Source organism: Saccostrea cucullata, unplaced genomic scaffold (genome assembly GCF_032062105.1).
Source record: "Saccostrea cucullata isolate Sc308-1 unplaced genomic scaffold, CSIRO_AGI_Scuc_v1 ctg1732, whole genome shotgun sequence".
Lineage (NCBI taxonomy): Eukaryota > Metazoa > Mollusca > Bivalvia > Ostreida > Ostreidae > Saccostrea > Saccostrea cuccullata.
Window position 1 is genome coordinate 222,733 of NW_026926588.1, and position 24,301 is coordinate 247,033.

At 34.1% G+C, this 24,301-nt stretch overlaps 2 protein-coding genes across 3 annotated transcripts; both read right to left on the minus strand.

The window, feature by feature from the left end:
- Window positions 1–396: 396 nt before the first annotated feature.
- Window positions 397–10,886, minus strand: LOC134272153 (uncharacterized). 2 transcript variants are annotated; one of them, XM_062754403.1, is made up of 3 exons: window positions 10,807–10,886; window positions 1,448–2,287; window positions 397–1,276 (listed from the first exon to the last, which is right to left on the minus strand). In XM_062754403.1, the coding sequence occupies exons 2-3, from the start codon at window positions 2,072–2,074 to the stop codon at window positions 491–493; spliced, it is 1,413 nt and encodes a 470-aa protein (XP_062610387.1). In that variant the 5' UTR covers window positions 2,075–2,287; window positions 10,807–10,886; the 3' UTR covers window positions 397–490. The 2 variants fall into 2 exon arrangements, with proteins under 2 accessions (XP_062610387.1, XP_062610386.1); XM_062754402.1 differs by having other exon boundaries at window positions 397–2,287.
- A 4,619-nt stretch (window positions 10,887–15,505) lies between these two features.
- LOC134272156 (zinc finger protein 737-like) lies at window positions 15,506–18,010 on the minus strand. Its single transcript, XM_062754405.1, has 2 exons — window positions 16,852–18,010; window positions 15,506–16,375 (listed from the first exon to the last, which is right to left on the minus strand). The coding sequence occupies exons 1-2, from the start codon at window positions 17,785–17,787 to the stop codon at window positions 15,506–15,508; spliced, it is 1,806 nt and encodes a 601-aa protein (XP_062610389.1). The 5' UTR covers window positions 17,788–18,010.
- Between the last annotated feature and the right edge of the window lie 6,291 nt (window positions 18,011–24,301).

Consider the following 24,301-nt stretch of genomic DNA (forward strand, 5'->3'; position numbering starts at 1 on the left):
GAGTTTCAAAGCATTTCATCAAAAAATGTAAAAGTTATAGCTATATTACGTATATCAGTCAATTCACTCATTTCACGCGCACGCACGTGCAGGCGTATGCGCGCAAAATGACCTTCGTTCCGCACACCTACACTACACACCTATTAACCCTAAAAAGGTTTTAGCTCAGTTGGGTGAACAGTTTCTGAGAACACTCGCGGACAAAAAAGTACCGGAGAACAAATAAGAAAAAAAATAATAATAATAATAAGAAACAGAGTAAAAACAATATGTTCCCAAACTCCGTTTGGGGAACATAATAATAATAATAATAATAATAAGAAACAGAGTAAAAACAATATGTTCCCCAACTTCGTTTGGGGAACATAATTAGTTATTGTGTAAACTGTTGTTCAATTACAAGTACATGCACATAAAGGAATAAACATGATGAAAGTTATTTTAACCTTTGTTATATGATAAAACATAACTTGGAGGAGTTAACTCTTTTTTAAAAGCATCGGTTGACAATGGTTTTTCTTGGGGTGCCAATTTCAACTGTTACCCTCCAAAACAGGCACCATTTATATAATGTACAAAGATATAAAACACGTACCGTAACATGACTACATTCAACCTGTGGTTCTCCTCTTGGTCCAGAAGACTGAACCTCATCGATAATCATGGGATTTTCTTCCACTTTTACTTCAGTTTTTATTTCTGTTGGTGGATCCAAGTTTGGGACTGTTGGTGGATCCAAGTTTGGGACAGGTGGTGGATCCCCTTTCTGAACAGGTTGAAGGATGACCGAAAATCTCTGCTCTGTAACCTCTACATCTGCTGGTAAATTTGTTTTTGAAGTGTTCCCAGACAATGTTTTGTTCTGAGTCTCTGTGCATTGTGAGGGTGTACTGCTGGCTGTTGTTATGTTTTTCTTGACACAATTTGTAATGATATCCTGACTGTTGGGTACCACTGAGGCTCCAGTGGCATTTAAAGCTTGCTTAGGAAGTAAACTATTCTGAATATTTTTTAGCTGATTTAGACTAACTGCACTTAAAACAGTTACACCATTGTTCAGAACTTGGGAATTGTTAACGGTTGTTTTGTTCATAGCACTTGGTTTAGAGATAGTAACCACTTTGTTTTGGTGAACAGGCATTTTACTTGGTACCTTGTCATTAATGTTGACAAGAACTGGATTGGACAGTGTGGTAGCTTTGGTTTGAGCTTCTCTCCTAGAATTTTCAGCATTCTTTGCATTGGTTGTTGATGAATGCACCATATTTTTAGGAACCTGTACCAGACATAAATTTTTCACAGGATAAATCACAAAAGGAAATTTAAGCTGTGAAAGGTTGTTCATGTTCACACTAGGCTGAAGTGACTGATTAATTCCAAGGTTGTTGGTGTTAAAAGTAGGCAGAGAGGCATGTTGTGTCTCAATGCTATCTGTATTCACACTAACCTGGGATGTCTGCTGGTGAGCTCTAAGACTCTCTGTGCTCACACTAGGCTTGGTTGAATTATGTGTCTGAGGACTGCTTATGTTCACAACTGGCTGGGATGACTGACGCACTCCAAGGCAGTTGATGTTAAAAGGGGCCTGTTGGATTTTTGTGCCGTTCATGTTCACACAAGTCTGAGTGATTTTATTGGTTAAAAGGCTTTTAAATCTTCTACTTGGTGTATTAGCTGTAAGCTGGGTAGAATGAAGCCCTGGGCTGTTTGTGTTCTCTATAGGATCACTTATTGTTGCAGGTGAACTTGGAATGTTTTTCAAGCCTTTCTCTAAATCATTTAGGGAAGCACAATGCTCACTTGCTTGCAATTGACTTTGATTCATGAGTGAAGTTTGGTTATCCAAAATTGTAGTCTCGTCAGAACTGTACTTTTCACCTGAAGCAGAAGCTGAACTAGGTTGAATTCTGGGAACATTTTTAAGGTGAAAATCATTCAGTGGATTGAGAAATTTCATTCTGCTGACAACTAATTTCTGTAACTTGTTCTTAATGGAAGGTACCAAATTAGTAGACTGAAGGGTTGATTCGTCAGGCGCTTCCTTGTTTATTTCACTGTTAGAACAAGTGGCCATTATAATTTTTCAGTAAGTCCAATTAGTATACAATCTATCAATATCTCTGATTTAACTAATTGGTATTTTGTTTCTTTTGAGTTGGACATGAAGTTGTAATCCTGTCTTTCTTCATGTTTCAAGTTATATGCCATTGTCCATTATAGTGACAAAGCAATCAGTCCAAGAAATTTAACGTCATGATATGGTTTCATCAGGAAAACATCACCGAAACTAGAAAAAAAATAATACATTAGATAATTGTCAAGTGTGAATGCTTTAGCAACACTGTCAAAAAGAGTAACTCTCAAGTTTTAAAAATGTTTGTATAAAGAGAAAAGTTTCCCCAGTGAACTCTCATTCTATATTTATGCATGCTTTGATTCGGTATACAAACATGTGATTGATTGTGAAGATGACAGGACCAGAGGAGGAAGGTTACGTGTCTTAATATGTTGAGGGTGCAACTATTAGGGCAAGCCCAAATGTTTATTCAGTTGCCACTAGTCTGTGGCCTAGTGCAGGAAATATTTTTGATTGCGCACCCCTGTATCGTTGAGATTTCATCTTTTATGAACATGATAAAATGACCAAAGTACATACAAGAGGTGGTTTTTAAATTATTTTTTTCAAATCATTTAATAGTGATGAAACGATTGTTGTCGACGATCAATTGTTGATCGTTTTTGGTTGTTCGATTCTGATTATCGATTACCTTTTTCATAATCGATTGTCGCCCACATTAACCTCTATGATATGAACGAAACAAATACGTACGCATTAACAATATATGTAAAACGAAAAAAAGGTCAACAAAAATGGCGTCCAAAGACAGTTTACAACAATCAAGTAGAAATTTACCCATATCCAAGGAATGCATAGATAGAATGTACTATCATTAAAACGATATTGACCTACAGATCCCGTTTAATGATAGAATTCTCTCCGTGTATTCAAAATGTAGCAAAAGAAACACAGGCAATAACTTGTACTCAATATAACTCAGTGCATTTACTACGGAGAATCTAGAGATTTCCGAATGTAAACATGGCAAGTAAATTTGAAGCCAGAGAAAAACGTTGAGAACATTAATTGGATTTTCGTCTTAATGTGGATAATTTTTTGGGATAAAAGGCATTTATTAAGCAATTATTTCCAGTGCAAATCCTTTTATATTCTTCAAAATTGTTTCAGAGCGGATCCGCTCCAAGTTGGTACATTGCAAGTATATAGGACGTATTCTAACTGTGGTGAGGGCTTGTACTGAGACACAAATCTTTAGGCGATTATTCTACCTAAGGAATGCAAAATCTGATGTCATGACAAACATTTTTAGTTTTTATGAGCAAATGTGTAATTGTTTTCAGTTTCTTTGTTACATATACAACAAAAAGTTGTCTTTAGTCTAGAATAAATTTCAAATTGATAAAAAGGTTCAACTAGGGTATACAGATAGGTAGTTCCATAAAAAACTGTTAACATCTTTAGAATTTAAAATTTGATAGTTCCTTTTATAGTAGATAGTGGGAATATTTTGCCTTATTACTTCAAATAAATCCTTTTAAAATAGTCATTAAGAACTTCCTTTCATGAAAAATGTTTTAGAATTCCACCTTACATCTACATTGACATCAAAAGGGTCGATAGTTGACACTTCTTGCAATGACAGATTATTTATTCTCTGCTTCACTGAAAAAGTCTAACAAGCAAAAACCAGAAGTCTCCATCGAGACTGAAGCTCTACTGGTTTGTACTTAAAGCAAAGGAAGAGGAAAGTACTTAAGCAGTTGGGAATTGAAACTTTTTATTATCCAAGGTAATAATGTTCATTGAAGTCAAAAAGGGATATAAAGAATTATATATCTTAGTGTAGTCTACTTGTGTGCCAAGTTATATTGAAATCAGACCAAAACTGTAGGAGGAGTAGCATTTTGAGAGAATTTCACAGAAATTTCTATTTTTAGTAACAACGCCAACACCGTTCGTCGAAATCAAAAACTGATATAAAGAATTATATATCTTAGTGTAGTCTACTTGTGTGCCAAGTTATATTGAAATCAGACCAAAACTGTCGGAGGGGTAGTATTTTAGAAGAATTTCACAGAAATATCTATTTTTAGTAACAACGCCAACACCGTTCGTCGAAATCAAAAACCGATATACAGAATTATGTATCTTAGTGTAGTCTACTTGTGTGCCAAGTTATATTGAAATCAGACCAAAACTGTAGGAGGAGTAGCATTTTGAAAGAATTTCACAGAAATTTCTATTTTTAGTAACAACACCAACACCGTTCGTCCAAATCAAAAACCGATATACAGAATTATGCATCTTAGTGTAGTCTACTTGTGTGCCAAGTTATATTGAAATCAGACCAAAACTGTAGGAGGAGTAGCATTTTGAAAAATTGTTTACAGACAGACAGACGGACGGACGCCGGACGCATTACTATCGCATAAGCTCTTCTGGTCTCTGACCAGTAGAGCTAAAAAAAGGGGGGAGGGAGGGGGGGGGGACATGTACCGTCGACAACCCAAGATTATTGCAGAGGTGGTGGGGGCATATTATTTTTTTTCCTTCCAGTTAAGGAAAGATTATTTATTTCCAAACTGATTCAACTCCTTTATCAGGCAGACACCCCCTTCAGAATCAAATGTCGTCCCCTTATAGATAGGAACTAAAAGCATGTCTTGACAATGTCGTATGGGTTTTGTATATTATTGCTGATTTAATAAAATTATTACATTACAAATTGAATTAAAGGTCCTTGTTGTTATTTATCATTTACCCAGATTTGCAGTCGCAATGTGCTTCTGTCTTCGTCGACATGGATGTTTACAGTTTGAGGGAACTCGGACTTGATCATGCTTCGATAAACTTTCCGAGAAAGGGATAATACGGAATCATTTTTTAATATTTCAAGTGAATGAAATTTATGAAAGCTTTTGTAAAAGCATTTGCCCTTCGTTTTGTCTCAAAGTGGGTTCGTAAGGCAAATATTTTGCAGCAAAATCATCAGGAACTTCGGACAAGTCGACCGGCGTCGACTTATTCTGAGTTACACGCTATGTTGATGATGTCGGAGCATAATATGAGTTATCTCCCATAGCGCGATGGGCGGAGTTTGGCAATACGTTAATTGATAGGAGGCGACTGTAACTTACAAGTATAAAATTTTAAAAACCAGTTTCACAATCGAAAAGTTATCCGGGCTTGTGGGAAAGGGGTGCTCTAATAATAATCTTATTATATAAGTTTTTTTTTTTTTTTTTTTTTTTTACCAATTATCATGATTTATAAAGAAAACAAATATTCCCCCAACTGTTTTCCAGACATAACCTTTATACTTTTGAAATGATCATTGAAACCTCCAACACTTTCTGTCTGTTAAATTAATAGTAGTCAGTAAGATTGTAAGATTGATTGATTGATTGTATACTGTTTAACGTCCCTCTCCTGAAAATTTCACTGATATGGAGACGTGAACCATTGCCGGTGAAGGGCTGCAAATTTAGGCCTATGCTCGGCACTTACAGCCTTTGAGCAGGGAGGAATCTTTATGGTCACCTGCTGTGACACGGGGCCTCGGTTTATATGGTCTCATCCGAAGGACCGCCCCATTTAGTCGTCTTTTACGACAAGCAATTGAGGACCTATTCTAACACGTATCCCCAGAATACTGAAAGAAATTGGAGCTATGTCATTACTTTGCCAGCGCTTTTCGTTAGAGACTTAAAATGACAAATTAAACTTGTATTGATCATGGAGGGATTAAATATGTATATAATCCCAGCAGGCATTTCAACGTTGATTCAACGTTGAATCAACGTTGCACTTCAACGTTGAATCAACGTTGAATTTTGGTTGCATATGAAAGTTGAGTCAACGTTGAGACATAACGTTGTTTCAACGTCAATTTTCAACGTTGAATAAACGTTGAAAATGGGTTGAATTTTTGGTTGATTTATGGTTGATTTTTGGTTGCAAATGAAAGTTGAGGCAACGTTGAAGCTTCAACGTTGTTCCAACGTCAAATATCAACATTGAACAAAAGTGAACATTGGTTGAAATAAGGTTGAGATTTGGTTGAAATTTTCGGTTGTACAAACGTTGATATTTGGTTGAAATCACATTGAATTCATTTTACATTTTGCTTCATAAACAAATACATTTCAAATTCTAATAAAAAAATTTATTCAAGTTGCGTAATATTTAGATAAGTTGTAATCCAGTATTATGATTTTGTGAGAGAATTTATTTTACATGTTTTTTTAAGACAAACACAAATTTGGATTTTATCACTGAATCTCAAAAATCACTGCTTTACAAAATTTATATTCCTAGTGAAAAGTGGGTCACAGTAATCACATCCAGGTCCTTCAAAGTACGCGTCTGCCTTACACTACTAAGTTCCACAAAGTGGCGGATCCATTGATTTTAATCACGCATATAGTTAAGTCCCACTAATGAAAGAAATGAACAGGAGAATCCATCCTCTAAAGCAAAAGCCTGTTGATAAAAGAAATAAAGATGTTTAAATCATTTGTTCGATAAAATGTACGTAACACGTTATTTCAAACGATAAAATAAATATACATGAATGATTTTAAAAAAATCAGACAAAGGAATATATTCCGGTACTTGGATTTAATTAACATAATTAAAAGAATTATAGTTGACTTCATGTTAAAATTCGTATGAGTATGCTTATAAATAATTATATATTACTAAAGAAAAATGTTATAGACATACATATACATAGTGTACTTACAAAATGTTGCATTCCTTTGTATAATTTTCACGGGCGAAGAATCTGATGCAATCAAGTCTGACCATACAATCAATTCCCTGCACCACTGGTTGATTTAACCTACAATTAGTTAAATTGTATAATATATTAGTATACTAGCTTATATTTCATAACCAAATGAATATCAACAAAACACATAATACAAGAACCATGCAAGGATGTGCATTTCACGCAGATTTCAAATATACTTGTAACACAAGAATTAAATGATGAACAGATACTAAAAAAAACTTAATTTCTTATAATTAAATTCATGAAAAGGAAATAATACTTACTGAGCAGAAGTTGATATTCCAGCCTTAATCTTTGTGTATAGCTAGCTTGAAAACACATTAAATATGAACAGCAAGGAAACGCGCACTTCTTGTCCATCAGTTGAATTCAAATTTTGACCTAGATAAGCTGCAAACTACGGTGGCTGGTATAGGACATGGTATGAGAATTTTTTTTTATTAATTCGTGGCCACGAAATAAAAATTCGTGGCCACGAAATAAAAATTCGTGGTCACGAAATAAAAATTCGTGGTCACGAAATAAAATTCGTGGGAACGAAATAAAATTCGTGGCCACGAAATAAAATTCGTGGCCACGAAATAAAAATTCGTGGCCACAAAATAAAATTCGTGGCCACAAAATAAAAATTCGTGGCCACGAAATAAAAGATAAAGAATCTAGTGTATTGACAGATCGGGTTTGTAATTAAGACACCAATGTGTTCATAGACGCGCGCGCGGATCTTCAGACAAAAAGTCGAGAAAATATGTTATTTACAATAGCTAAGCTTATGTCCAATGCATTTTTCAATGTATTTCAAACATTTATTGCTAGATTTTTCAAATAAATACATGTAGCGTGTAATTGTACGTCAAGGCTTTATTGTCAATCACTCAATGTTTATTTATTTAACAATCAGAGTAGGCCCCTATTATCGGGAACGTGACATCTTAAAAATGAAAACAATATTCAGATATTGTCATGATTGTTTTCACATAAAACTCAATTGTTATACCTTTAAAAATTGTTCCTATACAAATCTATACAGAAAAAAGTCTAACATTTTTAATGTTTTATTGAGCGGGCATAAAAAAATCGATGTTGGACCGCTGAGTGAGATGTTGGACCGCTCGGAGAGATGTTGGACCGCTTACGTCACAGAATGGGCGGAGCTTAATCTCATTTTCATTCTTTGGTTTTAAACAGTGACAGATCTAATGTTACATTACGGAGTATAGTACAAAATACATGTATGTCAAAAAATATATAATAAAATAAAAGGTATAACAATACATTTATTGACAGAGTTCTCGGGCAAAATGCGTTTTGTCGGACCCTCGAACCAAACTGTCTGCCTTCGGCCTAACGGCCTCACGCAGACAGTTTGGTTCTTGGGTCCGACAAAACGTATGTTGCCCTCGAACTCAGTCAATAAATGTATACTATTTAATGCAAATGAAAGTGTGTGCTCTTTGATAAAGGTACACGTAATTATTAAAGAAAAATGCGATGAACTAGTGAGATCAGTATTGATACTATTTATTCGTTAATTAGCTCTTCATGCAATTAATCGGCAAAAATTTCAATAATTAATGATAATTCAGGCATATTATTTAATACCCATAACAATTTTAAACAAAACTCCATTTGGCACAGTCCAATTGAATGATAATAAGTCCGTTCATCTTAAATGACATACAAGATAGGAACCTAGGAACGACAATAAATAGCACAACTTTATTTCGTGGCCACGAATTTTATTTCGTTCCCACGAATTTTATTTCGTAGCAACGAATTTTTATTTCGTGGCCACGAATTTTTATTTCGTGGCCACGAATTTTATTTCGTTCCCACGAATTTTATTTTGTGGCCACGAATTTTTATTTCGTGGCCACGAATTTTATTTTGTTCCCACGAATTTTATTTCGTGGCCACGAATTTTTATTTCGTGGCCACGAATTTTTATTTCGTTCCCACGAATTTTATTTCGTGGCCACGAATTTTTATTTCTTTCCCACGAATTTTATTTCGTGGCCACGAATTTTATTTCGTTCCCACGAATTTTATTTTGTGGCCACGAATTTTTATTTCGTGGCCACGAATTAATAAAAAAATTCTCATACTATGTCCTATACCAGCCACCGTAGCAAACAGCTATACTCTGCCCAGCAAGAAAATTGCATAACAAGGTTATCCTGACACTGAAACTGACCATCTAAGCGAGAGGCACTCCTTATCTGATATCTCGATAGGTTTTTGGGGAGTGGATCTTAAGTAATGCAACTTGACCGGGGTTAATTGTCGGTGTGAAAATTCTTATGAGTTTATTTGATTTTTTTTTATATTTCATGAAAAGAAAGATTATCGAATTAATACACACACCAAAAGCACAATTTAATAAAATAAGACTTCTTAGATTCGCTCTGTATACGTATAATCTGCGCAAGAGTATACGACACGGATCCATATGAGTCTAATTTGAAGAACATTCATTCGGAATTATTAATATTCTTATTAATTCTAAAGTAACATGGAATTACAGTGAGATGTTGGATAAAGATGTTCTTATTTATAAAAAGTTCATATTTAACATATTTTATAAATATGCCCCCCCCCCCCCAAAAAAAAAAATTGCATTCACAATTTATTTAAAAAAAACTTTTTTGAAACATAATTATAATGAAGTGTTAAATGTAGATGCCATGCTTCATATAAATTCATATTTATAATTTTTATAATGGTACTAGCTATTGGCACAACTCTTTTGAGTGAATCAATTTAAAATGCATGCGTTTCATTGATTAAGTACTATAATTATTATCTATATAATATTTTCTAGCAATGCAAACAACTCTATGTATATTGCGAAAAATCGCATGGATTAGAAGTTAAAGACACCTTTATATTTTGAACTTAAACTAAAGTGCTCAATACTCGTTACCCGTTGTTTCGACGTTAAACTTTCCTAACTTTCCTAAAGTTGAAAATATGTTGCATCTTCCACGTTGTTTCAACGTTGAAATTAATCAATAGACAGTCAACTTTCATTGCATTTTTAAACCTTGTTTTAATTCTACATAATCAGAAAATACTCAACGTTGAAAACATGTTGAATCTTCAACGTTGTTTCAACGTTGAATATCGACGAGCATTCAACGTTGAAAATATGTTGCAGCTTCAACGTTGTTTCTACGTTGAAATATCAACGAACATCAAACGTTGAGAATATGTTGCAGCTTCAACGTTGTTTCAACGTTGAAATATCTACGAACATTCAACGTTGAAAATATGTTGCAGCCTCAACGTTGTTTCAACGTTGAAATATCGACGAACATTCAACGTTGAAAATATGTTGCAGCTTCAACGTTGTTTCAACGTTGAAAAAAGGTCGAGGATTCAACGTTGAAACCTCAACGTTGAAACAACGTTGAAATATAGTTGATCAACGTTGCAACCTATATTCCACCTCCTTTCAACGTTGAAACAACGTTGCGTGCCTGCTGGGAATATATCGTTTCTGAGAAATTTATATATTTCAATGATTTAATCTCAAATAATATTTTCCGTTTTCCGTTCCGTTTTCCGTTCCGCGTTTTAGCAACACCCCATCTTATCTGCTCTGTTTTCTACTCCCCATATTTGGCATTTCATGTACATATAAATAGAAACAGTGTGGATAAGATGCCTCTGTGGCATATTGTGTTAAAGTTAGAGAATTTTAAAGAGTAAATTAATAGATATCTATAAATTAAACATAATATATATACAGTGTTCAATGCTGTTGACATTCCTAGAGCAACAGGTCAACACGTCAACAGCTGAACAGACCGCGAGACGGCGCGAGTACTGATAAGAATGAAGATGATAAAACACATTAAATATTAATTGTTTAGTGTAGATTACAACAGGGTGGAAACCATAAAAACGTTTTATCTTTGTAAGTACACACCTTATCATAAATACTCTAAAACATGTAAAATGCCATCGTAGAGGTCTTGCAAAGCAAAATCGTCCAGTCAACCATTGTCTCATAATACAGCACGGTATCTCGAACCCGATGATAAACAACAGGCCCATGGGTCACACTACTCACCTGAGTCACCGTTAAAACTCTGCCATAATATAATAATTATTGAATCAACACTACAACCGAGAATTATTGCATAGTTAATATTTTAATTCATGAAATTTTATGCAAAGTTAATAAATACTTGTAACACTGTAACCTTTCCTCCAGATATTTAAAATCAATGGCGTCGGAAGCAAATTGAAAGGGGGGGGGCTTTATGAAAAAAAAAAAAATCTACCGAACAACCTGACGAGCATAGAAAAGGAAAATATGTACGTTGTCCAATTAAGAAAATCCCATGTCGTGGGCGGGGTGGGTTAGTTTAGCTTCTTAGGACTTCTTTCAGTACTAAATTTTATTCCTACACCCCCCCCCCCCCCACGGGCTTAAGACCCTTATGAAAATACATTTGTAATAAATACTTTTAAATTCAAGTCTAAAAAGATATATATGATAAACTGACAACCTAATTTTATATTAATTCCTACGTCGATACGATATACCCTGGTGAGCAAGAGATAGAAGATACCACAGAGTCTGTCACTAATACCCCATTCATACGACGAAAATTTACTTATGTGAGCAAATTTACATATAAGTAAATCTATACACGTAAGTAAAAGTTAATTTGCAATGCGTTCAGACGAGACTGATGTACTGTAAGTAAATCCTCATATTTTCACATAAAATAAGTAGATGGACAGATTAAAAATTGTGAATTTTTAAAGAAAAGCTGTATTTTCTTACTGTTTGGGTAAAAACCTAACTTTTGAATGTTCCCTAAAGACTAGGGTGGAAATCCGATCCACTAATTAATACACTTGTATATTGGGACGAAAGAAAAGGAACTGAATGTTTTAATGACAAAGAATGGCATAAGAATTTACACACGAAGAAAGAAATATTAAAATTTTTCTTTACTGTAAGAGCCGTAGGATGTAAAGAAAAAGATGACTGTAGCCATCTACTGATTGACGTCTTCAGCAGAAATAAGACGATTGGAATCTTTTTTTGGTGTTGGGAAATCTACAGTACATCAAATATGTGAGGCCATTATAAAATACCCTCTTGAATATGATACAGGAAGGATATGTAGAGAGAATAATATTCAATATCAAAGTCCATAAAACTGTATCAAATAGGAGCAGAGCAAACACGGACATCCAGAACATCAGAGATGGGATCAGGTGCCATGGAGGATTGAGCATCCCCTGCCGACCAGTCTCACCCGCCGTGTGTTCATTGTCATGATCGGAAAATAACGGAAAAATCCGTCGTCAATTCAGTGAACATGTGTACACAATTGACTATCAATTAGTGTGAAAAACGTCAGTCATGTAATTATGTATTTTCAAGGGGAATGAAAAGGATAACGAAAACTAATACTTATCGATCTCAAAAAATCTTTGAACAATACAATGATGTGAAAAGGAAATGAACACGAACACCTGGGCAATAAGGGGTTATGTGCCAAAGAGGATACTAATAAATGCTTACTTTCAACAAGTTTTATTGAAATTCCTGTAACATTAACTTATATATGAGTAGCTTGCCTCGATTAAAAACAGAGAAGGGTAGAAGAAAGTCATCAAGAGCTAAACGGTAATTTGGCCCGAGCAACTAATGGAATGCATGTTCCTATCAGAGCTTCGGGACATTCCAAAAGAGACAACTTGTACAGTAAGGGCACTACTTATTGGTCCTACAGGACACTTATTAGCGACGAAAACTATTATTATCTTTTAAGATATCAGCAAAAAGTTCGCCAGAAAGGGTGCAAGATGCCCTCGTTTTTGCAAATTCGAAAATTTATCTCAGAGGAGATAATGGCTCATTGTTTAGGGTCTTGCCTTTTAGCCACCATGTTTACCAACTTATATTTTACGTACCAATGCATACACGACCGAAACAATACTTAAAATAGAGATATAATCAATAAACAAAACAAAATACATACATAAGTAAATTTGCTGCGTGTTCATACGACAAAATTTACACACATGAACTAATAATTTGCTACAAAAGGTATGCAAAAGTTAATTTGCACCTAGTCGAGACCAGGTGTAAATTTACTCCACTGTGCAGAATTTGCATATGTTTAAATCCGTTCATACGACAAAAATTGCACACGTGAATAAATTTACTTATGTGTAGAATATACTGAGGTATGTAAATCATGTCGTATGAATGGGGTATAAGACTTCTGTTTCATACTTGGATATTTTAATTGAAAAAAACGCTAATGGTAATCTAACAACCAAGCTATATGATAAACGTGATGACTTTAACTTTTCTATCGTCAATTCCCCTCACTTATGTAACAATATACCTTCATCACCTGAATACGGAGTATATATATCTCACTTGATTCGATATGCAAGAGCATGCTCTACGTATGAACAATTTCTAAAATGAAGTACATTTAGACAAAAAAGTCGATGAAACAAGAATATCGGCAGTCTCGTTTGAGTCATCATTTCGTAAGTTCTATGGTCGATACGATTACCTTGTCAGCAGATACAATTTATCATTGAGTTAAATGCTGACTGATGTTAAATTCATAAAAAATTGCTCGTCCATTATTTATACAATGAATTGACGACGGATTTTCCCGTTAATTTCTTATCATGACAAGGAGCACACAGCGGGTGTGACCGGTCGTTAGGGGATGCTTACTCCTCCATGGCACCTGATCCCATGCACCTCTGACGTTTCGGAAGTCCGTGTTTGCTCTGCTCTTATTTTGTATTGTTTTATGGACTTTGAGATTTAATACTGTTCGTTACCTCCATATCCTTCATTAAACAAAGTAGTTAAGTGTTAAAGGGGCATTTCGGGAATTTCTTAGGACATTTTGATAAATAAGGGGCTTTTAATTATAATATATTTCAGAAAAAATTATATACACGTGAGCATGGTAAAATCTCAAGAACTTAACACTGACAAATCTGCGTTTTCGAGAGGGGAAATTGTCAAACTCTAATCCCTGTTGAGATTCTGCTAGGCTAGATATTTGGACTGACGCCGTCGCAGAATCCCTAGACGACTACTAATAATTCATGTCTGGAGATTAAGTCCCAACTTTGGTCGGTTATAGCAAGAATTATTCGTCTAGACCACACTGAAACCACACACTGAGACCAGAAACTCTATGGGAAAAAACTTCAAGTCCCCGATATCTTTAATCCTTGGATACCTCCCTTGGTATTTTAGAATTCAAAATATCGAGGATAAAAGACTTAAATTTAACAATAATTAGTTGGAACATCTTCCTTATATTCTTCAACATTAAGGGTTCCATGTTCGTTCGCCCTAAAAATTGTTCTCCCGATTTCCCGTTCGCCCAGAGTCCGCTCCTATGATTTTATAACCAGAGAGATCGAGCGCTTGCTGTGATCGGAAGGCCGTGAGTTCGAACGGTAACGGGTTCGTTCGCCCGTACTTCCTGTTCGCGGGAGTCCGTTCGCCCTAAATATTTTTCGCCCTTTATGTGGTTCGCCCAATACTTATATATTCTTGTATATTTAAACTCAATGAATTAAACAATAACATAATTATTTTTTCTATTTATTTCCTTTGTGAACTTGGGATAATTTTTTCTCAAGTTCTGATACGAGGAACAATGTCATAATGTTTATTTAGTTGAATTAATTTTTGATTTTATACAAATGTTTTTGAATGACTTCGTGTTTGAACTTTACTATAGTTACATTGTAATTAGTTGATTAATATGATTAATATCAAAGTTAATAATTAGAGGGATACATCCCTGTTATTTTTACGAATTGCGCTATGTTTGGACTGGGATGTTAATATGTCCATTAAAGAACTGAACAGCGGATGTTGAAGGTTTTACCTTTAAAGAATCTGCTTTTGATCTAATAAAAAAATGATTAAACAAAATGTTAAAAGGAATTAAACAAAAATGATTAATGTACTTAAAGTCAGATCTTTGATAGGTCATGTATTTATTGTGATATAACGTCTGACAGTCTGTTTTATTTTGAATGTATCAAAAAATTTCGAAAGAAATTCATTAGATTTCATTCCGCATTAAACAAGGGCGAACAAGTTTAAGGGCCAGCGGACTTTGGGCGAACGACAAATCGGGTTTACAATTTTAGGGCGAATGAACATGGAACCGGTTCGAACCAGTAAATATAACATTACCAGTAACAAATGTTTTATTTCAAATTAATTAACACATTTTTTTAATTCATCGAAAAAAAAAAATGTGAAGATTATTTTGAAAATAAGGACACTATAATTAAACTATTTTTTTTTTGAAATATTGAAAAAATTACATTAAAACAGCTTGACAAGTTTCAATTATTCATTTTTCTTATATCAAAGAAAAACAATAAATTGTACTTGTTATCCTTGTTTGATTTAATTTATGAAAAACATAGACACTGATATTAAGTGCTTTTGTGTATTTTCAACATGTGCCTCTTCAAGGATTTTTTATGCATCACCATATTACACATTTCACAAGTTACTTTCATCTTTCCTGTATGGAGGGCAATGTGACGCCTATACGTTGATCTACAGGAGAATGATTTTCCGCAAGTGTCACATATCATTCGTCCCTCAGGATGCTCTTACGTTCATGCTTGTTTAATTTGTGCTTTTCGTAGGGTGACTTTTTACAAAAGCCTTTGCCACAAAATTCGCAAACATAGGGAATGTCTGCAATGTCGGATCTTTCTTTCATGCTGAAATCCTCATGGATCCTGTGTCTTATCTGATGAAGTCGCAATGACGACCCCCACTTGATAAATATCCCACAGATCTCGCACAGTCTTTTTCTGGAGGAATTGTGGATATCCATGTGTCGACTTCTGGCCAACTGACTATAAAATCTCCTCCCACAAGTTTCACAGGGGAATGGCCTTTCACTACTGTGTAGTCTCATATGATCTTCCAACTTCCACTTTCTCTTCAAAATCTTTCCACAAACATCACATGGAAACCTCTCAGGCTCACGTTTTTTCTTACATTTTTTCAGAAGAGATTTTAAATTGATTGTTTTCAGACATTTATCACAGGCTAATCGTTTGTTTCTTGAGCGAGAGAGTCTAAGGAAAGAGGATAAAACATAAGATTTACAACAAAAATTGCATTTCTGTTCTTTAACAGTGTTGTGTGACTGTTTCAGATGCAAATCATCTGAAGACTTTTTCTCATAGGATTTTTCACAATCCATAGAATCGTAGGACTTATTCACCCTCCTCACAGATGTCTTTTGACTAAATCTCACAGAACCTGGATGCACTGCAGCCCCTTTTTTATTTTGCCCAATCATGACTATGATTGTTTTTGGCCTGTTTCGTATTTCCTTATGTTTGCTATTTCTTTCCTCTTTGTCATGTTCATGCTGAGCAGATGCCTCTGGATTTGTAATTTTTCTTCCATAATTATCATATTCAGGTATTTTCTTGCAACATTTCTAAAATGAAAAAAAAAATAATAATTCAAGCATAGCTTATTTGTCTAAAAATATTTCATGAAACATGTGAAACAGTGAAAGTATTAGATCTATAATCACTCACAAAAGTAAATTCATTTATATTATCCAGGAAATGGCAAATGCCATTATTATTATTATTTTTTTACTAATTCTTTATTATATACATGTATCTTTCCTTCATAGAAGACCTTTCATTTGACTAATTCAAACTGAAACCCCTTCACTAAGGATACTCTGTGGCTAAATCTTAATGGTTAAAATCAATCCAAGTGATTCTTGAAAAGAAGTCAATTATAAAAAGTTTACAATTGAAGAAGAACTTTGTTGACCATTTTTCAAGGGAAAAAGTAATTAAATCTACTTAAGCTTTTTAACTACCTGTTATCTGATATGATTTTTTTCCTCTTCATCCCAAATAGGATAGATTTTTAGACATCTGTTTACACCCAGCTTACCTGTAATGCCTCTAGGCTATTTTCAACCCTTTGATCTTCTCCTATAGGGGTAGAAGACTGGATTTCATTTTCCACTAGGTTTTCCTCCACTTTTACTTGAACTTTTTCCAATTCTGGCAATGAATCTTGCTCCTGAACTGGTTGAAAAATGACTGGAAAGCTCTGCTCTGTAACCTCTACATCTGCTGGTAATACTGTTTTTGAAGTGTTCTCAGGTAATGTTTTGTTCTGGGACTCTGTGCCTTGTGTGGGCCTGTAGTTGTTTCTTGTTGAATTTTTCTGGGGTGCAGGCCTAATTGGTGTCAATTTTATCTTGAAACACTTTTTGGTTACGGCCAGATTTGCAGCACTGTTTGGTACCAACAAGAGTGGGGCCACTGCATTAGGAACATTTAAAACTTGATTCAAAAGCCCTGGTGTCTGCACATTTACACAATGATTAAGAGCACCTTGAGGTACACCACTGTTCAGAATTTTTAACTTGTTGACTGTTGTTTTACCGGTATTTATAACATTTGAGTTGGAGACAGTAACAGCAGAGTTTTGGTTTAAGGACATGGTAACTGGTGCAACATTAATATCAGTACTGTGATTGAGATTGGGATTGAATAAAGTGGTAGTTTTGGTATCAGCTTCTGTCATATGATTTTCAGCATTTTGCATGTTTTGGGCATTGTTTGTTGAGGGAAATGTTATATTGTTTGGAAACTGCACCATATTACACAGATTGTTCACAGGATAAATGACAAAAGGAAATCTAAGCTGTGAAAGGTTGTTCATGTTCACAGTAGCCAGACTGGATTGATGCACTCCAAGGTTGTTAATGTTCATAGGATGCCTGTTAATGTTCATAGGAGGCAGAAAGAGCTGCTGTGATACATGGCTGTTTGTGTTCATAGTAGGCTGTGATGGATGTTGAACTCCAAGATTGTTCATGTTAACATGAACTGAGAGCCTGTGATGATGACTGTTGTATCCAAGGACTGCTTGTGTTCAAGTAAGGTTGACAGGACTACTTGATCCTGAGGCTGTTCATGTTCACATCAATCTGAGTGAACTGCTTGGTTAGAAGGCTTTTCATAATTACTCCTTCTACAAGTATCTATAGGAAGAGAAAATGGCATCCTTGGGCTCCCTATGGTCTCTAAATGTTCACTTTATATATCTGTAAAATATAAAAAAAAAGTTGCATGCACTTATATTGTTCAAAGAATGATGTTAACTAGAATGCATTTTTATAATATTAATTTTGTCTTTGTCATTTTATTTCTTTAACATCTGTTAAAATAAAAAAGCAAAAATGAATAGGAGCGGAATATTATACATTTATTGCATGATAGTGAGGGAAATATGAAGACTTATTCAGCCAAGAAAATCATATTCCCCAAGGGCTTCATCTGAGGGGAATATGATATTTCTTGGCTGAATAAGTCTTTATGTTTCCCGAACATTCATGCAATGAATTGTTTATTATACCGAAACAAGCAAAACCTTTGAAAAAACATAAACTTCAAATTCGGCACCTCTCTCAAATTCATTTTCATTTTTTATGTAAAGGTACTATAAAACCCTTTGTTCAACACATTATCATCAGTTTTGTAACATAAACCAGGCTATTGTGACGTCTTCTTCTATCCAGAGTTTTCGTTCAATGAACAGGAACTATATTGCGGGAAAATACACTAGGTGTTCCGAAGAGGTGGAATAGGATGAAAAGCATGCCGATGGCTGGGAAATATGAAGTTTTACCACCCGATCACGTGATAACTAATCAGATATCGCGTTGTTTAGAATATTTATAATCTCATTATCTCATGTTTACCCCTTTATCCCATTGATATAGCTCATGTGATATCGTTTGCAGATATCACACAGTTGTGACGTCACAATGGATTTTGCGTTAGAGTCATAAAGTAATTAAAAATGAAATGGAGTCCTTTATAAAAACAGTGTCAAACATTGTTCGTGGTGTAAAAAACATGGGATAAAAAGAATCTCACATGATTTGTAGTTGGATATGATTTTTATACAACTTGTTGGATAAAAATCATATCCAACTACAAATCATGTGAGATCCTTTATCTATTGCATGATAGTGAGGGAAATATGAAGACATTCAGCCAAGAAAAATCATATTCCCCGAGGGCTTCGCCTGAGGGGAATATGATATTTCTTGGCTGAATAAGTCTTCATGTTTCCCAAACATTCATGTAATGAATTGTTTATTATACCGAAACAAGCAAAACCTTTGAAATAAACATAAACTTTCAAATTCGACACCGCTCTCTAATTCACACCATTGATAACGTAAAGTTACTATAAAACCCTTTGGTCAACACATTTTCATAAGTTTTGTGACGTAAACCAGGCTATTGTGACATCTACTACTCTCGAGATTTTTTTTAATGAACGATAATTATTGCGGGAAAATGCACTAAGTATCTAAAGAGTTGGAATATGATGAAAAGTGTGTCGACGACCGGAAAATATGAAGTTTTACGGTCTGATCACATGATGATCTACAACCAATTAGAAAACGCATTGTGAAGAATATTTATAATGAGGTATAATAATATGATATTGCGATATAAAATATGGTGATATGATATGATTTTTCAATTGCGATACCCTGCATTATGTACTGTAAATTTGTATAATTAATACAGAGAAAGTCATCTAATCGAGAGTCTAGACACCAATGGTTCCAAAAAAATTGGCCATATTTGACCTGGATTACAAATTCTAAATAAATTATTTTCATCAGCAGCTGCTGTTATTATGAAAGGGGCTTTTTTACATTGTTTTATGCAAGATTTCAGAATACACATCATCAGGATTAGTTAAGTTTCACTGTATGTGTATTGTCTGAAAACTGGTTGTTATCAGGTCCAGGAAAATCATTATATTTAGCTATATAGCTTAATTTATCTATATAGCTTTATTTACCTATATAATATAGCTTTATTTAGCTATTTTGGAATAAGTTTTTGTTTTATGAAAAGCAGACAAAAAGTCGCATGTAAATTATGGCTGGTATATTTTTTAAAAGGTTTGATAAAAACAGCCTAGGGCATAGAAATTAAAAACTTTGTTTCTTTTAAACACTTTTTAACCAAAAAATGTATCTCCATTGTTTGGATAGCTGGAAGTGCGGTGAGGCATGACTATGTGTGATTGCCTTGCATTGTGCTCAATTATAAGATTTATAACCAATCAATTATCTTGTTCACCAAAACTGCTTACTCCCAGATTTACTGTTAAACATAGCCCCAAAGCTCTTATATCGTTGAATGCAACTGAACAAAAGGAGAAACATTTTTATAAGTAGGTATTTGGTGAATTGTTTTCTGTTGATTTCAAAGTTGAAAACTAATATTGCCTCATTTTGCCACTTTTTGTCTGCTCTCCATAAAACAGAAATTTACTCTGAAATAGCTAAATAAAGCTATATTATATAGGTAAATAAAGCTATATAGGTAGATTTAGCTATATAGCTAAATATACAGGTCCAGTCCAAAGACTATTTCTACCTACGTAGGTATTAATAGCTACCTAGGTATTTAAAGCTACCCAAGGTAGCTATTTTTACCTACTTTCTGCTTACTTGCATTTTGTGGCCAAATGCAGGAACGGCGCAACATGGTAAGCACATAATTTTTTTGATACAGTCACACTGATAATAAATATGACAAAAATTTGGCCAAAAAAAGAAACCTTCGTATATCATCAATTTTGCATAGAAACTAATGTAAAATTGCCGATTCAGGAAGTAATCATTTTTTGGCAAAAATTTTGTCATATTCATCATTAGTGTTATCGTATCAAAAAATATGGTATTCCACATGTTGCGCCGTTTGGTATTTTGGTCGCAAAATGCAGAAATTATATAAAGTAGGTAAAAATAGCTACCTGGGGTAGCTTTAAATACCTAGGTAGCTATTAATACCTACGTAGGTAGAAATAGTCTTTGGACTGGACCTGATATATATTGTGATTTTCCTGGACCTGGTTATAAATCTGTTACAAGATGTCTACCCGCCAGTACCCATGGGCCATAGAATAAAAACAAAACTTTAAGGTTCTTCAAATCAACAAACAAATTTTCCAGTTAGCCTAGCGAGCAAAGTTCTGATGTCTTTCAGCACGTTCAGAGATAAATGAAAAATTCCTGCAATGATCTAATAATCAGATAATGTTACTAACGCTGTAAGCCCTCGATATCTCCTTTTTTTTCCTTTAGAGAATATCATAAGAAAATCACTTGCATGCCGAATGTGGTTTTCTTGATAAATACTTACTTACATTTCGACGCAAAACGATAATTTTGGCGTTTCGATGCTTCGATTTATTTACACCGATTCTACATTTTTAGCATTTCGAACCCGATGATTAAAAAAAATTAAAAGCGAAATTATGTGTACGCATGACGTAGCTATATATATAGGCTACATGTTTATTACTCTTCAAAAAAGTCTGATATAAGTACGAGGGTTGATCCAAAAGTAATGTCATAACTTTGATAACATTACTATAAATCGACGGGAAAAAATAGACAAAATCACGATCAAAACATTTTGAAAACCTTTATATTTTGTTGACCTATTGATGATGGGAAATTATTACTATTATATAAATATTATTTGATTTTGAATTATTTCATTTACCAATAAACAAACGATATTTTTTTGAATATTTTTAGATTTTTATTTTCTTAAAATAATTTCAAAAGAAACCACACAATCTTTTCAGTTCCCATTACCGGCGGCGTCTTTTTACATGTACGTAACACCTCCCTATGTACCTGGTCCTAGTTGTTGTTTTTACAATTTACTGACACATTTAAAAAAAACGGTAGCTGGAGATCACTTGAATATTTTAAAATATATATCATCAACCTGAGAAGATTAAATTTTGGACCCCCCCCCCTCACCACACATACAATAAAAAGTAACTAATTACATGTATAAAAAAAAAATGATATTAAGAAACTAAAAAATAAAAGCGAATATTGTAAAGATTTTTATAAAATTATTCTTATTCGTCTGTCTTGAAAAAAACCCATCAAAGTATATCTTTTTTGGGAATTTTTATTATATATATACATAAAAATTAAATATTACGTACAATGTGTACTTAGAATAATATGCTATATCACCATAATAAAATAATAAGTTGAGATCCCGAAAAAAATAACCCAAGTCCCGAATCGTCTTTACCCAAGTCCCGAACCGTCTTGTCGCTAGTCCCGAAACGTCGTATTAGTCAGGTCCCGAAACGTCGTGGTCCCGAAACATCTTGCACCCATATAAAGTCATATGACTGATACGCACCGTCATACTTTTAAGCGTTTCCCCTTCTTTTCATAAAAAATACCCGGACCAGCCATGCATTTCCTCCTTTCCTGTTACATACTTAATTGATTCTCAAACACTTTCACCAATTCAACTTTCTTGTTATTATTGAATTTTTGGTACCATTATACATTCACTCTTTTCATTATGAAGTCCCCTGTCAATTTTTTTAATACTAGCATAAGCCAAATTTAAAAATTCACACGTCACCCTATACATCTGTCTTTGTTGACAATGTCAGACACCATTGAACGTTTCCGTCCGATCTCTTATTATTCGGTCTTCTTGTCCTCTGTTGATCATTCAGTGACCAATCACCCGCCCAAAATTTCTGCAACTATTTCTTATGATGTCTCTTGTTTACATTATTTATTCTGTAAGTCTGATTAATTAAAGTAATAGTCGCTTGTGATGATTCCCATATTTTGAAACAAAAATCGATTACGACCCCTTTAGCCGTTTTTTCCCATTTCGACAATTCCTTTGTTCAATTCAACAGAGTAAAATAAACAATGTTTATGATCACATATACCAATGCTTTCATTAAATTGGGAGATAAGGTGCATTTTAAGAATCTTTTTAATGTGTCTGCCTTTTTTATTCTAAGAAAAAATACACTTTAAAACTTGACATTCCGTTGTGACGCGGCGACACCCCCTATGCTCTGTGTTTTAAACATCTGTAAAATAAGTCCTAATAAACATTGTTAAATTAAAATTTCAGTGTTATTTGTATTTTTGCAACTTTTGGTATATTGTGTTTGATAATATGACGCCAAATGTAAAAGATATGGACACTCTGACATTACTTTAGGATCAACCCTCGTATGAATGTATAGCAGATTTCTGGCCGCATTTGAAAAACTGTAAGAAATATGAATTTGTTTTTCCTTGCAATGAATTTTACATTCTAATGACCGATACACTCTGTCAATATAATTTTTTTTTCAGGCAAGAATGACATGCATTGATTAATCATAATTGGAGAGAGATAATGTAGGGTAGATGGACAGGAAATCCTTGACGATATGTCAAATACCTGGGCATCCTTGTCATCCTAAAAATAGGGGAATCATGTATAAATTAAAATTCCCATTTATATCCAGGTTAATTCCATTAAAAAAAAAATATTACTTTTTACATCAACATGGAAAGATAAACATTTCTTTTAAATTGAAAATGCTCACAAAAAGTCTTATATTTCATAAAGTAACATATGTATATACCTATAATATTTCTTAAAAATTCAAATCTTAAGTTCATTCTTTAAGTTAATCACATCTTATATATAGAATGCCATATACGACAGCCAACTGCCAACTGTCAACTGCTGACTGCTTACTGCCAACTGTCAGCTGCTTACTGCCAACTGCCACGCATATTTGAATAAATTTTATATTTGTATTGATATTTATATGAATTTTCACCAAAAAAAAAAAAAGAGAAAAAAAAGGCAGGGATCCAGGACATTTTTTTCCAAGGGGGTCAGTCTGGTAAAATTGAATTGAATAAAATGACCAATATGTTTTGTCTTATGTAAAATATGCGGTTGATAAAGTACATTGTTTATTTTTTTTGATTTGTTTTCCTATTTGAAATAGGTAATAAAATGACTATTTTCTGCTTCTAATCTTTAAAGAAGCCCCCCCCCCCCCCTCCCCCGAAGACAACAAAACCTTTGAAGAGAGAATAAAAACAAAAAAGATTTGTCGTTTCGCAGAGAAAGATGTTTTGAAAATAAATTTCCGTTTTCCGTTATATTCTATAATTAAAAATGTCCTCAAATTAAAGATGTATATCTCTGCGTGTTATAATGTTTCACATGCATAGATTGGGGGAGGGGTTTAAAATTTTTACAGTCATTCGTTAAATAAACTAAACGAACTACCTGTATAACTGACCTTGGACCCTCCACTTAGAAAACGATCTAGAGAGAGGGGTCCGGAGCACCCCTCTGAAATTTGTAAAGTTATTTAATGCACAAACTAAACCAACTAAAAGTCATTTAATGTATAAAATAAATCAACTAAAAGGGACCTTAGAACCCCCCCCCCCCCTCCTCCCCGACCGAAAATGTGGATTCGTCTTAAATTGGTATGA

Coding starts and splice junctions, on each gene's coding strand:
- LOC134272153 (XM_062754402.1), bottom strand. CDS start 2,074: ATGGCCACTTGTTCTAACAGTGAAATAAACAAGGAAGCGCCTGACGAA.
- LOC134272156 (XM_062754405.1), bottom strand. CDS start 17,787: ATGAACAATCTTGGAGTTCAACATCCATCACAGCCTACTATGAACACA. Junction 16,376..16,851: donor ATAGCCTAGAGGCATTACAG/GTAAGCTGGGTG, acceptor TTTTCATTTTAG/AAATGTTGCAAGAAAATACC.